Below are 14808 nucleotides of genomic sequence, written 5' to 3'. Positions count from 1 at the left end.
GCATGAACTCTGAAATGTATCGTTGAGGGAGCCTGGAGGCCAGCATGTACTTTGGTCTGCTAATAGGTAACATGGATAGCCATTTGCCTCTCTGCCCCCAGTGATAAAGAAACTGGCTCCTTTGGTAGAGGTGAAGCAGCTTTCTGCGGAATGCTGGCTTTTTCTAACCTCCAGAATTTGGAGAAGTGAAATTCCTTTGGACCACACAACAATCACCATATTTTCTCCTATTTCTTGATTTAATGATACCATGCCCACCATCAAATATATCTTTCTAAGCCATTTATCTATCTATCCTTAAAAATAAAAAGCAAAACAATGACAAAAAATCCTGAGAAGTAACTTTTCTGATACTCAAAAGAATGAAAATGCCTTTCAAATTCTTCCCCAGTCCATACCCAGAACTGTAGCAAATTCTCTATTACTTGTTACTCTGAGCAAAGACCTGAGTACCTTTGGTCTGATCCACAGTCTTATTTATGTATGTACCCCCTTCTTGGTACACAGACTTCTTAGTGTCTCAAGCACCGTGAAATCTAGGAATTCTGTTTTCTCTGAACTGGATATGGTCATCAGCTTTGAACCTGCACAACATTCTGTTTGTAGACAATTATTGTCTGTATAGTCAATATATTTTACTAGTGTAGTAGAACATATTTTTGCTGATAATATCTAAGCTCTAGTTATGACTTTATATAGTAAGTCAGTAAATGTTGTAGTATAACTTAAAAGCCCAATTGTCTTAAGTGTATCTGAGCATAATTTGAAGTTACTGGTGCATTTAGGAGGAGAATATCCATTCCAGAGCCCAAACCAAGAAACTGGCAAAGAAACAACAGAATGTCTTGACTACAGAAACACCAAAAGGACAGCCATCAGAAAAACCAAAAATTTCATCTGAACTAAGAGATGGGAGAGAAGACAGTCTTTGCCTATCTTCTGTATCTGTGTCTGGGAGCCCATCATCTGTGGAAGTGATGAGATGTCAGTGTTACTTCATTTCCCTTGCATTTTACTGGGATGGTTAACAGTTTTCCTTTGTAACTCCATGAAAATATTTAAAGATTACTTTTGTGAAATTTGAGATAGGTAGTTTAAAGTTAATTTTAAATCAGCTAATGCTAATATTTTTTTTTTTGCCAACTTGAGTACATAATAGAATTCCTAGATTTTTTATGTTAAGATGTTAAAGATCAAATGATTCAATGTGGAAATATTTAATATTAATAAGCTATAAATGTGAAAATGTAACATTGTAATTCTAATTTACCTTAAGTTCCAATATTTAATAACATAGCTGTATTGGATCCTTTATACAATTCTTTGACAAAAATCTAAGGAATATGATTCTGTGATCACAGTAGATTATCTTCAGAAACAAATAGCTTTTTCTTTTATTTAAAAATAGTTGGTAATGAAAATACATATTCTTTAGAGTGTTGACTTAATGTGTGTTTTTCAATTACAAAAACCAAGTTCCTGGAGGTTATTTTAAAACAGTTCCAAATATGAATCATTTCAGTTAAATTCAAGACTTATAATGTATCTGCTTCCCCTAAAGCACTGCAAAATCCTTTTATTTTCACAATGCTCAGAATCATTGTCACATTATATAAGCTAAGACAAATGCATATACTTTGATTTGAGCTGAAAACAGAGTTGATTTACATTAAAACTTACATCATCATTTGTTATTTTGGTGTATGTGTGCATATGAATATGGAATGTTGTTCCTAAGGAAACATCTTCCCCCTGAAACTTAAGTAAGTAGGTCTCATCACTACCTGGACTCACCAAACAGAATGGACTGGCTAGCTGGCCCACTGGGCTCCAGAGATCCAACTCCCAAGCTCTAGAATGTTTCACAGTGGGTTCAGGAGATTAACTCAGGTCCTCATGGTTATGCAGCAAGCACTTTCTGACTGAGCTGTCTCTCTAGCCTTACTGTCCTGGTTTTTCAGTGAGCAACTTAAACCAACTGACTTTGTAAAACTTTAACAATAGTTACTATAATGTTAAAATATTTAAGATAACACTTAAGTTGATCATTATATTTCATCTTATACTATATGTATTTTTGCTTAAATTGTTTTTGAAGGTTCTTAAATTTTCAACTGGGAATATTTTAGAGTCTTAGTATTTCAAACATAGTTGGCCTTAAATTATTGAAATCTTTTAAAAATATAACTAATTCTTGAGGAATGATAAATTATTAAATGTATCATGCCCTTTCCTAGAGCAAGCATGAACAATAATACTATATGTTTTGTATGTTTGTGTTTATGGGGAATCTAGGTATAGAAAAAATAACAGAAAGGGATTTTACTCAAGATTATGACTACATCACAAAATCTTGTTCGCCTTATCTAAAAACTGCATCATCTGAATCCTTAAATGGCAACAATAAAGTTGGAGGTCAGGGAAAATCACCCAGAATCAGTGAGACCAGTACACTGTGTGTGAGAAAGAGTTACTCACCTGTTCCAGGACTACCTTCTTTGGTAAGAATATAACTTTCTTTATCATATGCATCTGAAAATGATAAGCCACTTTGTTCACTAAATATATATTGCATATTTGTTATTTGGTGCTTGTAACATTTAATAGTTTTAGTTATTGAAATCATAAATTGACAAAACTGAAAAAAAATGTAGTTAAAAATCATATTGCTTAAGTGCTTAGTTATATAAGGAAGAAACTCATAGGTACTAATCATTGCTTATAATAAAATGATATTAATAACTGTTTTGGGCTTGGAGATGTCACTTAGAGCCCTTGTCTAGTATGCATGAGAACCTAGATACAGAACCAGCACTTAAAAAAATACTCACTTAACACACCTGTATCAGAGATCCAAAACTGCTGATTATTGAGCCATCTGACCTACCACTTTTAGCTGAGTGATTTTTTATTTCTAGAGACTTTTAAGGCTCTTTTATTTTAAACCAGTAGTCTTTACAGGGGATATTTTGCAAGTGTTTGTCTACATCTAAGTAATTCTACCTTCATTACCTTCTGTGATATGTTCTGAGCTCTATGGAATTTTAGTTTGCTACATACTCACTTGCTGGAAACTGAAGAAGTGACTCTGCCCCTTTTCCATAGTTTCTGCTGAGTTCTACATGATGTTTCTGCCTTTACCAGACTGGTGTATATGAACTTCAATCTGTCTTTGGAGTTTCATGGTTCACTGCATTAATGAGTACTTTCAGTTTTTAGCCATTGTGTGAATTAGTGGTTTTGTTTTTGTGTTAGTAAGGGTTGAATCCAGTACTTTGTACATACTAGGTAAGCATTCTTCACCAAGCTACATTTCTAGTCCCATTTATGTTTTCTGATTTGTAAATGGAAGTGTTACTATATCTTAAATTTTACAGGAAGTTTTATTTTGAGGTCCTGCTATGTAGCTCTGAAACTGACTATGTAGACAAGGCTGGCCTCAAACTTAGAGATCCATCACCCTCTGCCTCCCAAGTTCTGGGATTGAAAGTGGGCATCACTACACTCAGCCTTTATAGGCATTCTTATTGTAGGCCTGGATGTCACTTCTGTATTGGTTACATGCCATTGTGTCTTTTACTTGCTGGAATCCAGAACTCCAATCTGACAAATGATGAAATAAAATTTCTAATCTTTAGAATGTTTAAGACTCTAGTGAGAATGTTTGATACATACCTGTAGTTCGATGTTTAATATATACCTTTAGTCCCAGCACTCTACGGGTGAAGGCAGGAAGATTGAAATATCAAGACCAACTTAGAGCTGGGCGGTGGTGGTGCACGCCTGTAATCCTAGCACTTGGGAGGCAGAGGCAGGTGGATCTTTGTGAGTTCCAGGCCAGCCTGGTCTACAGAGTGAGATCCAGGAAAGGCACAAAGCTACACAGAGAAACCCTGTCTCAAAAAACAAAACAAACAAACAATCAAACAAAAAAGACCAACTTGGGCTATATTAGTAAGACCCAATTCTTCCTTAAGTATTACCCTTAAAATATTTTTCTTAATGTGAAAATGTTATTTTTGATTTAAACTTTTAGGTTTTAGTCTCTAGGATTTCCTGTGAATGATGAGAGTTTTCCACTTACAACGTTTACATTAACTAACTCAGGCTTAGTCTTGTTGATCACGTGAGTCTGGCTATTAGTCACTATCTTTGTGCTGATACCACACTGTTTAATTTTACACTTTTCTGCGTGTTTCACACAAAAACCCCACACTACATTTCTGGTGTTTTAAAGGTTTTTGCTTTTGTATTTTATCTTAACAAAAAGGTCAAGAAGTAATATTTTTTGCTCTTGTATAAAAAAATAATGGTTTTTTTGTATTTTGAATGATCTTGCTGAATTCTATAATTTCCCAGATTGTCATAGACTTTCTATATAGACAATTATATAAAGTATTATAATTTTTGTATTTGATGACCAGTACTTGCGCTTTCATGTTCTTTTTCTTGTTAAAATGACGTGACTTCTGAAGTATAGAAGTCATACTAGCAGGCATCTTTGTTTATGGACTTTGCTAGATACTTGTCATGAGCTAATTAATGTTCTGTTTAAGTAGATCCTGAGTTTTACCATTGTGTTAATTCTCTAAAATTTTAAATTGTTTGTTTCCTACTATTTCATTCAACTTTTTTTCTGCTTTTAAGTAATTATCTAACTTCCTTTGGGTTTCTGTATGTCTTATTCATTCATAGCCCAGAAACACTCCAACCAAGAATAATTATGTTATGAATAGAAAAAATACAAATTCAGTGATAGATAATCAAAGAACCCTACATTATAACAGCTATTCAGATGTAAGCAGTAGTAGCTCAGAGAAACAATTGATGGAAACTGAATCTCCAGATAGTCGTGAAAACCATATGCAAAGCAAGAGAGAGGTAATATGCTAATTCAAATCGCTAATCTTCAGTAGGAGTCATATTACCAAGTATTTTCTGTCTCTGTGACTTAAGAATCTGCTATTTAATATGTAGAATGATTTAGTCATGTGAAAAGTTGGGAATTTTAAAGGAAAGTCTTAAAATAATGAAGATATAAGGGCTAAATCCCTTAGTTTACATATTTATAAGATTTTCTGGCCTCATGGTTATATAGAAATTTGATTAGCTGTACTTCTTATAAGTAGAAAACTCCAATGGTCAATAAGTAAAAATATTTAACAACCTGAATCATATAGAAGATTAAAATAAAGTATTGTATCTTGGGGTGGGACTAAGATTTCAGCTACCTTTAAGTGGCTAGAAGAACACACATATTAAAGAGTAGTAATCTAAGTAAAATTACTAGTTTTAAAAAAGCTGTGTTCAGATAGTAAAACACAAGTTAAAGGTAAAAATGTCACTTTACAGTAAAAAATGTTCTGTAGCTCCCTATTTCCTAACTCAAATAAATAAAGACACTAATAACAAGGAGAAATTGACAATCAGAAATGTCTAAAAAATGTCAGGTAAAAACTAATAGCATAAAATTAATGTTAATCTAATATTAAGATTCATTTGCAGCAGTCTTAAAGATGAAAAGAAAGGCTAGATAGACAATGCTATGAAAAAGAATTTGGCAGCATTTAAAATCTGTTGGCTTGGGAGTTTGATAAAGAATAGTCAAAGATGAATATAAGTGTTTATACTACTTTTCTTCTAATCTCTAATATTCACTTTAGGAAAGTTGTGCAGCATCTCCATTGTCATTGTCTAGTGAAAGAAGAGAGAAAATATGGTTTGACATGTGCAGTGACAATACTCATGTATCAGGTTTGTAGACGTAATCTTGCTTTTAAAAGACTTACTTTAAAAGTTTTTTGTGTGTTGCCTGCATGAGTATATATGCTTCATGTGCATGCAATGTCTACACAGGCCAGAGGTGTCAAGTATGCTTGAACCTGGAGTTAAACATAGTTATGAGCAACTGTCTGGGTGCTGGGAACTGAGCCTGGGTTCTTGAAAGAGCAGCCAATGCTCTCAACTATTAAGCCATCTTTCTATTCACAGCTTTGCCTTTTAAAGTAATTATGAATTACTTTGAACTTATACCTAAATGAATTCTACATTTCAAGTCATATCATTATTTGTTGTCAGAAATAAAAAGTATATGTACTTTAAAATAGTTGTTTAAAAGCTTTTTAATTAAATAAATAAAGTAGTGGGTATATTGAATCAGAACTACAGCACTATTTTTAATGGTTTCTTAAGGTCCCAGTCAACGTAGTTGTAAACGGCGGATGTACCTAGAAGAAGATGATCTAAGTAATTCCAATGACGCAGAAGTAGAAGAGGCAGAAAGCAGAGAACAGTTGCTTTCCAAAAGAGTGTGTCAAAGAGAAGATCTGGATTTTCACACCTACAAAAGTAAGCAGATCAAACCCTGTCAGACTGCAGTTACTTCAGGTCAGCTTCCTATAGTTCAACTTCAACAAAACAACTCTCTTTGTAAAAAAACAACTTTGGGTGAGTCCAAAATGGATATGGACTTTTATCACAAATTTGACTTTATATAAAAGTTGTAGCATGGGTCTCAAATACTCAGAGATTTCCCCCATCATTCTACCATGTCTTAACATTTACATTTTACTGAAATCTGAGTTACTTGAAGTGGTAGTGTATCACTAAATACTCTTTAGGTGCTTTTTCCTTATTAATGGGTCAGATTTAAAAGTAACAAATACTGCACCTTAGTTGTTGTTTGTGCCTCAATAGCCCTATCAAAGGGTTCTGTAACAAGTAAGAATTTCATTTTTTAATAAAAAAAAAAAAACTTTTTAAACAAAGAATTTTGTTTTCAGTCTAAGGACAAGGATAAATTTGTAGTAATGCATATTTTAATATTAGCTCATTATTTTCATTTTTAATGTCTGAAATTACAGCTTCATTATCAACACCAGATTTTTCTATTCCTGAGGACTGGCAACAGGAGTTACCAAGTGCGGGAATGTTTTATGATAACATCAGCTCAGACTATAAGAGGAAAACTAATGTGAGTTACCTCAAATTACACACAATACCATGGTAATACACCTCAAGTTTCTGGTAGATGATGGATGGCTTGTCTGATCCTTAGCTAGCAAAACACTCATTTATGAATCTAACTTTGCATATGTGATAAATTAGAATGATTGTCAGATAAAAGACACCTCTCATCACTTCTAAAATCTCTCTACTATATATATTCCTAATTCTTCTGTTCAATTTTTCTTTGCATTTTGATATTTTGCTTTGTGTGTGTGTGTGTGAGGTATGCATGCACACATACATGCTTGTGGAGGCCAGAGGGCTACATTAGGTGACCTCAGTTGTTCTCCATCTTCTTTTTGAGAAATTATCTCTTCATGAAGATACAGTTTGTCCATTCAGCTATATTGTACCGGCTGGCCAGCAAGCCCCAGATAGCCTATTTCTGCCTCCTCAGAGTTGGCTTCACAGGTACATGTCCCTGGACCTGTCTTTTGTTTTTGTTTTATTTATTATTTTTTCGAGACAGGGTTTCTTTGTGTAGTTTTGGTGCCTGTCCTGGATCTCGCTCTGTAGACCAGGCTGGCCCCAAACTCACAGAGGTCCACTTGCCTCTGCCTCCCAAGTGCTGGGATTAAAGGCGTGAGCCTCACCACCGGGTGTACCTGTCTTTTTACATGGGTGCTGGGTATCTGAACTAAGGTCTTTATGCTTGCATGATAAGCACTTGACAGTTATCTCCTCATCCCCTTCTTTAGACATTCTAATCTCACAGAGGCTATTATTGGTGGAGAGTAGCATGTAATGAAGTATCTTATACTCCCAGCTTTCTTTCACCAGATCTATACTGTGTCCTTAGTTTCTGAGGATTCAATGAGATGATGGATACAAAGTACATCCAAAAACAGTGTCTACCTATTGGTAATAGGTAGAAAATGACATTCTCTTATGTCTTTATTTGGACTGATTAGTTCATTCCCTCCTTTGAAGAATGATAAGTACAGTTAGTATGTTATTAGCCTCATCTCTTAATTGCCTTTTCTTTTTATCCAAAGATCTGAAATTTCTTAAAATATTCATTTTTCCCAAGGTCAACAGAATCTCTAATTTTATAGATTCTGTTATGTGTGTCTGGTAGGTGAAAATACGTTTCGTTAAAAAAAAAAATGGTATATTCTATTAAGCTATGCTCTTGAAAACTATAACTAGTAGCAATTTTTATAAACACCATACATATGTAATATTCCTAAAAACAATAGAAAATGAACTCTATTCAAATTCTGACCAAAACAAGTAGCCACTGCTCTTTTATAAAAAAGTCAACTTTCAATAATTACATTTAAGTTTTTCTTAGTTGTTTTTGTTATGGAAAGACTTTTTCATAATACAATCTTGGTTAGCTTGTTATTTTTATAAAAACATTTTAAGTTAAAAGTATTTTTCAGACCCAACATAAAATCATGGATGAATTTACTACAAAGACATTAAAATTGACTCAACAACATCTAATGACAATGACCTATCAAGCTCGGGGACGCAGGTCTGTACCACAAATCTGTCTGGTGAGCCATGTATCTGTGCGCTTATGAGCTGTGGGCCCTATTGTTCTACAACAATCTAATTTTGTCTCTTTTTAATAGGGATGAAAATCTCGACAAATTCAAAGTCACTCTCCTAGATGAGCTGAAGAAAGTTGAAAAAGACTCACAGACTTTACATGACTTGGAGAAGGAGTTTGTGGTTTGTGTTTCTAAAAATTAAACATTTTTAAAAACTAAAGCCCTTTAAAATTTTGTGCTTTCCACTTTGAGAGACTGTTGCAGGTTGTTGTTATTTAAAGCATAGCCTTATCTTATAGCAGCTGCATTTGAACTCAGAAATTGTCAACAAGTTTATAATGATGATCTTTGATAATGTGGGAGATATCTGAGAGATTTTACTTCTAATAATTGTAATCTGAAAAAGTGTGTGCTAAATACAGTATTCTTAGACTATAATCAATTTCTACTTAAATTTAGAGTAGTAGAAATACATTAATTCTACTTCCAGGTTTTAATCATGTTAAAGTACAAGAGTTTTATTGTACCCTAATACTTAGGACGTCGGGGAAAAATTAGTTCAGAAGATGAGGGCATATCACCGAATTGAGCAGGAGAGGTTAGTATGCTTTTCTTAATGGATAGAATCAGTAAGCTTAAAGATGAAACATAGCATGTGCAGTGTGTGTATTTATATGGCATAACTATAGTAATGGAATGTGGACTGATAATGTAAAAAGCTAATTATCATTTTATTTATTAGGCTTCGTGTTTTGAAAACTTCACTGGATAAAAATTTTCCTGTCTGTAACTCAGTTTATGAAGACAGTATTTTTATATCTGAGGTATAAATTTATATACTTATCTGTAACCTTATGTTGGTTAGTCTAACTTGTCTTTTTGTTGTGAAAATTGGATAAATTTCATGAGGGAAATATGTTTACAGATGCATTTGATGAAAGCAAATATGAAAATACTGCAAGACCAGCTGCTTAAGGAAATGGTAAGTGAGCTGAGTCTTTTCTTCTGTGTAATTACCAGGCTTCTGTGCCTTTTCCTGTCCGCTTTATAAAACAGGCTCTTGCTTTTGAGTCCAGGTTGGCCTTTATGTGTGATCCTCTCACCTCAGCCTCCGATTTTATGCTCAGATTATAGACATGGACCACCACACTTGTTTACTTTTTGTCTTTTTGTGGGAGTTTGGAGAAACCAGGTTCAACCTGGTGACTTTTTAGTTGTTTAAATTATGGGAACCTTGTTAGAGTAGATGAGGAATGGATGAGGGAAAAGATGATGATTTGCAAATGTGAAAACTAGGTGAAGAAATGACTTGTTTGTACTGTTTATAAACATTGTATACTTTAACCAAAACCAAGCAACCCGGATTACTGATTGGAAGAACTGTTAACCTGCACTTCTGTTAAGCAATGGCACTTCATTGACTTGCATAAACTTAGTTGGCTTTCTAAAAATCAAGTACATTAGCAGCCACATTCTAGGATGAAGTGCACTCTAGAGAGACTGGTGTCACTGCTTTACATGGACATGTTTAAAGGTTTTCTCAAAGTTTTAAGTACATAATAGTAGTGACCTTTATAAAGTATTAAAATAACTGAGACTTTAATGGCATGCAGTACTAAGTGGTGCAGAGATTGTGAAATTGTAGTCAGCCTTGTACAACTTGAGCAAACAAGCTGCCAAGTTGGTCCTCACTGAAAATTATTTTCTATAGTTTTTGTTTGTTTGTTTCAAGCAGGGTTTCTCTGTGTAATGGCCCAGCTATCCTGGAACTAGCTCTGTAGATCAGGCTGGCCTTGAATTCAAGGAAATATGCCTGCTTCTGCTTCCCAAGTACTGAGATTAAAGGCATGTGCCACCACTGCCCATCTAAAATTTATTTTTAAACTCTTTAGTTTTTGTATTGTGAAGCTTTGAAAGATTGCAAGTCTTTTCTCCACTACCATCAATGTTGCTGGTGATGGGAGAATCCTCCAGATAACTCCATGTAGACCTAAGGGACTGGGTGGAATGAACATTAATTGTATCTTTATGCAACTAGTTCTTTTCCCCTTGGTCACAGCATGAAGAGGAACTTCTCAACATACGCAGAGGACTATTGTCATTATTCAAGGTTCATGAAGGAAATGATGTGTGAAATCTGGCTGCTGTCAAAACATTTTATCTATTTGTTAGCTTTTATGTATAACTGAAAAAAAAAACCATAAAGTAGCTGTTCAAATATTCATCATCCAAGCAGCTGTATGTTTATGTTCAGGAATCTCCAGACTCAAATGTTTTCTTAGAGATGAAGAAATGACTCCAATGCAACTTATGTGTATACTATGAACAAACAGTAAAAGGACTGGCTTATTTTGGATCATATTTACATTAATTATATATGTGAAATTAATGTCTTTATTAGAGTGTTACATGAATTGTATTTTTAATTAATACAGTTTTGGAATAGATATACTGAAATTTGCATGATGTTTTGAAATATATGAGTAATAAAATATTAGCCATCCTTTGAAACTCTGCTTTAAAATGTGTACTTGTTAGTCCCTTCACACTTTGAGATATTTATGGTTCTAGTGTACTAAAAATGGACTAAAGACCTAAAATTCTAGCTACTTTTAAATATTTAAATATTTAAACTGCAAAGCAGGCTGCTTTGCCAATGCTTTCTAAGCTCCTGGTATTCATATAATTTTCTGTTGGGTTATTTTTTAAATAAATGCTTACTTCACTTGAGTAAGTGTAATTACTTTATGATCACTATTCTATTTTATGAACCATGAATTACAAGCCACTTTCACTCAGACACCTGAAGGATAGATACTACCAAGCAGCATTGCTCTCCTTTGTGTGTTTCAAGGTGGTGTAGAATATTTGAACAATACCAGTATTCAGTGTCATAATGGTAAAGTGGCTTCTTAGTCACTTACAAAATACATTCTCAGTGTATTCAGTTGACATCTGCTAAGATTTTAAGACTTAGGAAGAAAATGATGGAGTTTCTATTTCAAGAGCAAGAGATAGCCCCTTAGATAGTTGTGTGTGCAGTGAAGATTTGCTAAGATTAATTTTGTAGCTCATGTTTTATTTTTGAGACAGGGTCTGTGTAAACCAGGCTAACCTCAAAATCAGATCTGCCTGCTAAGATTAAAGTCATGTGCCCCCAACATCTAGCCTTAAGATGATATATTGTAATGGTTAGTTTTAGTGTTTTTCAAATTGTTGTGCATTTTAAGCCCATTAAGTAAAAGTTATCCTTAAGATTATTCTAAAATAATCCCTAGAAGAAAATAATTCATTTTTTTCATGAACCACAAGTTTTGAGTGAGATCAATGGTTACACTGTTTTGAACTTTAATATATACTATGACACCAAAAATAATAAAAAGGAATTTAGTAAAGTGAGCTGTCACACTAATGGAGCACTTTTAACAGCAATAGTCTCTGTTATTTACCCAACTTTATGGTCATTTTTTTCATAAATTAGGCAAGTTATTTTCATTATGAGTTAAGAGTATAGAAACTCAAAATAAATTTGATAATTTAGCTATGAGTTGTTATGTCATTCATTTTTAGTATTTATGATGTATTCATTTATTTTTAAATTTAGACCAGGAGTTAGAAACTTGGTATTCAGGTTCTATGTGATGATATGCTTGAGGATTTGTGGGACAAGAAACAATTTGGAAATAGAAGTATTTCATTTAGAAATACCAGAACTGGACAGAGCAGTAGGTAGGCTAACTGCATATCCTAACCTTTTACTCTTCTCCTCCAAATCCAGTCCCTAGTGCCATCCCCCAATGTAGTAGACTATTTGCAGTACCTCCCCTTTCTCTCTGCCTCATCTCCAGCAGACCATGCAGATCTTCTCCTCCAACCTACCCTGACTCATCCTTTATCCCAACCCTCAACTCCAGCAGGCATTCCTTGGGAACATTCAGGCCACACTGGCCAGTGAAGCAGATAGAGGTGACTACAGATCTTCCCTCCTCTCCAAATCCAATTAACAAGTCTCATCCCCAGCTCAATAGCAGATCACCTGTTGTGTCCTCTCCTTGTTCTCTGCCATTCCTAGAGGACTAAGCAGATCCTAGTAGAACACTCTGCTTTCCTTCCTCTTATGGGACCCCCTCAGTACCCCCTATCTATCTCCATCCCAATTCCTAAGCATCAGCTCCCAATACCTAGAAACACATTCTACACAGAACCCCCAGTGGCCACACCTGACAGGATCCCAGGTAACACAGGGCCACCATATCCTAAGAACCAGAGAGGGCAACAGAATGCAAGGAACAAAACACCCAACCAACAAAGACAAGACGAGATGTTAGCAACTAGAATTACAATTATCCCAAACCTAGATACCTAGACAGCAACATAAAAACACAGTAATAGCCAGGACAATTCTGTTAGAGCCCAACAACCCTACTATAGTGGGCCTTGAGAAATTCAACATAGCTGAAGCATAAGACAACACTTTAAAATAGCCTTTGTAAGAATGATAGATGTCCTTAAAGAAGAAATGAATCCCTTAAATCTATGAAAACACAAATAAGCTGTGGAAGGAAATGAGTGAAAGTTCAGGACCTGAAAGTGAAAATAGAATCAATAAAGAAAACCCAAACTGAGAGAAATCAGGCATTGAAGACAAGATAGAAGAAATCAATATCTTGGTTAAAGAAAATGTTAAATCTAAAATACTCCAGGCACAATACAGCCAGGAAATCTGACACTATGAAAAAGACCAAATCTACAAATGATAGGAATAGAAGGAGAAGAATCCCAGGTCAAAGACACAGAAAATATTTCCAAGAAAAGCATAGACAATTAACCAAACCTAAAGGGGATGTCAAGGTACAAGAAGTACACAGAACACCAAACAGACTGGACCAGAAACATGAAAATTCTTCTCAGCACATGGTTTGGATTGAAAATGGCTTGCATAAATGTAGCTAGAGTTTTTCTCCAGTCCTGCCTGGCCCACGGTCAGGACAAATCTCACTCACCCACCAGTCCCACAGCTGCTCAGACCCAACCAAGTAAACACACAGAGACTTATATTTCTTATAAACTGTATGGCCATGGCAGGTTTCATGCTAACTGTTCTCATATCTTAAATTAAGCCATTTCTATTAATCTATAAGTTACCACGTAGCTCGTGGCTTACCGGTATCTTAACATCTGCTTCTCATCATGGCAGCTGGCATTCAGCCTTCCACTTCCCAGACTTCCCCTCTCCTTATCCTGCCTATACTTCCTGCCTGGCCAATCAGTGTTTTCATTTTTTAACCAATCAGAGCAACACATTTAACATACAGAACATCCCACAGCACATATGTATTGGTGAAATTATTAAGGCCACTCCACGTAGTTAAAAGGGGGGTTTATTTTGTGGCGTAACTTACAAATGAAGGGATAAGTAGATTGTAGGGTCTGGCAAAGGTATGGCACAGTCAGCGGTGTTCTCTGGAGAACTCTGCTTTGTCTACCTCCAGCATCCAGGGTCTGGGCACCAAGAGATCCTTCTCATTTGGAACCTGGATCTTCAGCATCCTCTCTCGGCCCTGCCTTATAGGCGTGACTGTTACCAAAGCCTCAGTGGGGGTTGGAACTCCCAGGGCAATGCTGGAATGGCTACCCACTACACATAAGCTCATAGGGAATGGCATTATTTGAAAGGATTGGGACATGTGGCCTTGTTGGTGAAAGTGTATCACTGGGGGTGGGCTTTAAGGTTTCAGAAGCTTAAGCCAGGCACAGTGGCTCGCTTTCTCTTTCTGCTGCCTGCCAATCTAGATGTGGATCTCCCAGCTTCTTCTCTGGCACCATGTATGTCTGCATGCTGCCATAGTTCCTGCCATGATGAAAATGGACTAAACCTCTGAACTGTAAGCCAAGTACCAATTAATGTTTTCCTTTATAAGAGTTGTCATGGTAATGGTGTATCTTCACAGCAATAGAAACCTAAGACAGGATTTGGTACTAGGAGTAGGATATTTGTTATAGGCTTGACTGTACTTTTGTCTGAAGAAATGTGGACTTTGGATTGGGAAAGCAGTAGAATGCTTAAGTGGGGCTTAATATACCATACTAGTAGGAGCATGAAAGACAGTGGTGCTGAGAGTCATTTGAACTGTGGGAGGCCTGGCTCAAGAGGTTTCAGAGAATATTAGTATGTGGCCTTGAGACTATTCTTGTGATATTTTGGCAAAGAATGTGGCTGATTTCTGTCCTTGTCCAAAAAATCTGCTAAAGGCTAAATTTTGAAGAGTTATGTATTAACATCTTTAGCAGAGGAGATTTC

The 14808-nt window shown here is 35.4% G+C and overlaps 1 protein-coding gene across 1 annotated transcript in view; it reads left to right on the top strand.

Annotated features, from left to right (window-relative positions):
* The window catches only part of Sycp2 (synaptonemal complex protein 2), a 59817-nt gene extending 48620 nt beyond the window's left edge, over positions 1-11197 (top strand). Inside the window, exons 33-44 of the mRNA XM_036183180.1 lie at positions 786-984; positions 2296-2501; positions 4696-4881; positions 5664-5754; positions 6193-6348; positions 6864-6973; positions 8394-8488; positions 8589-8688; positions 9047-9105; positions 9250-9331; positions 9433-9489; positions 10567-11197. Coding sequence (XP_036039073.1) covers positions 786-984; positions 2296-2501; positions 4696-4881; positions 5664-5754; positions 6193-6348; positions 6864-6973; positions 8394-8488; positions 8589-8688; positions 9047-9105; positions 9250-9331; positions 9433-9489; positions 10567-10641 — 1416 coding nt within the window. The 3' untranslated portion in view covers positions 10642-11197. The remainder of the gene's footprint in view (positions 1-785; positions 985-2295; positions 2502-4695; positions 4882-5663; positions 5755-6192; positions 6349-6863; positions 6974-8393; positions 8489-8588; positions 8689-9046; positions 9106-9249; positions 9332-9432; positions 9490-10566) is intronic.
* The last annotated feature ends 3611 nt before the right edge of the window (positions 11198-14808 follow it).

The sequence above is a fragment of the Onychomys torridus genome, chromosome 4 (genome assembly GCF_903995425.1).
Source record: "Onychomys torridus chromosome 4, mOncTor1.1, whole genome shotgun sequence".
NCBI classification, from domain to species: Eukaryota; Metazoa; Chordata; class Mammalia; order Rodentia; family Cricetidae; genus Onychomys; species Onychomys torridus.
The sequence above is the reverse complement of the archived record's forward strand: the minus strand, read 5'-3'. Positions and strand labels throughout refer to the sequence as shown.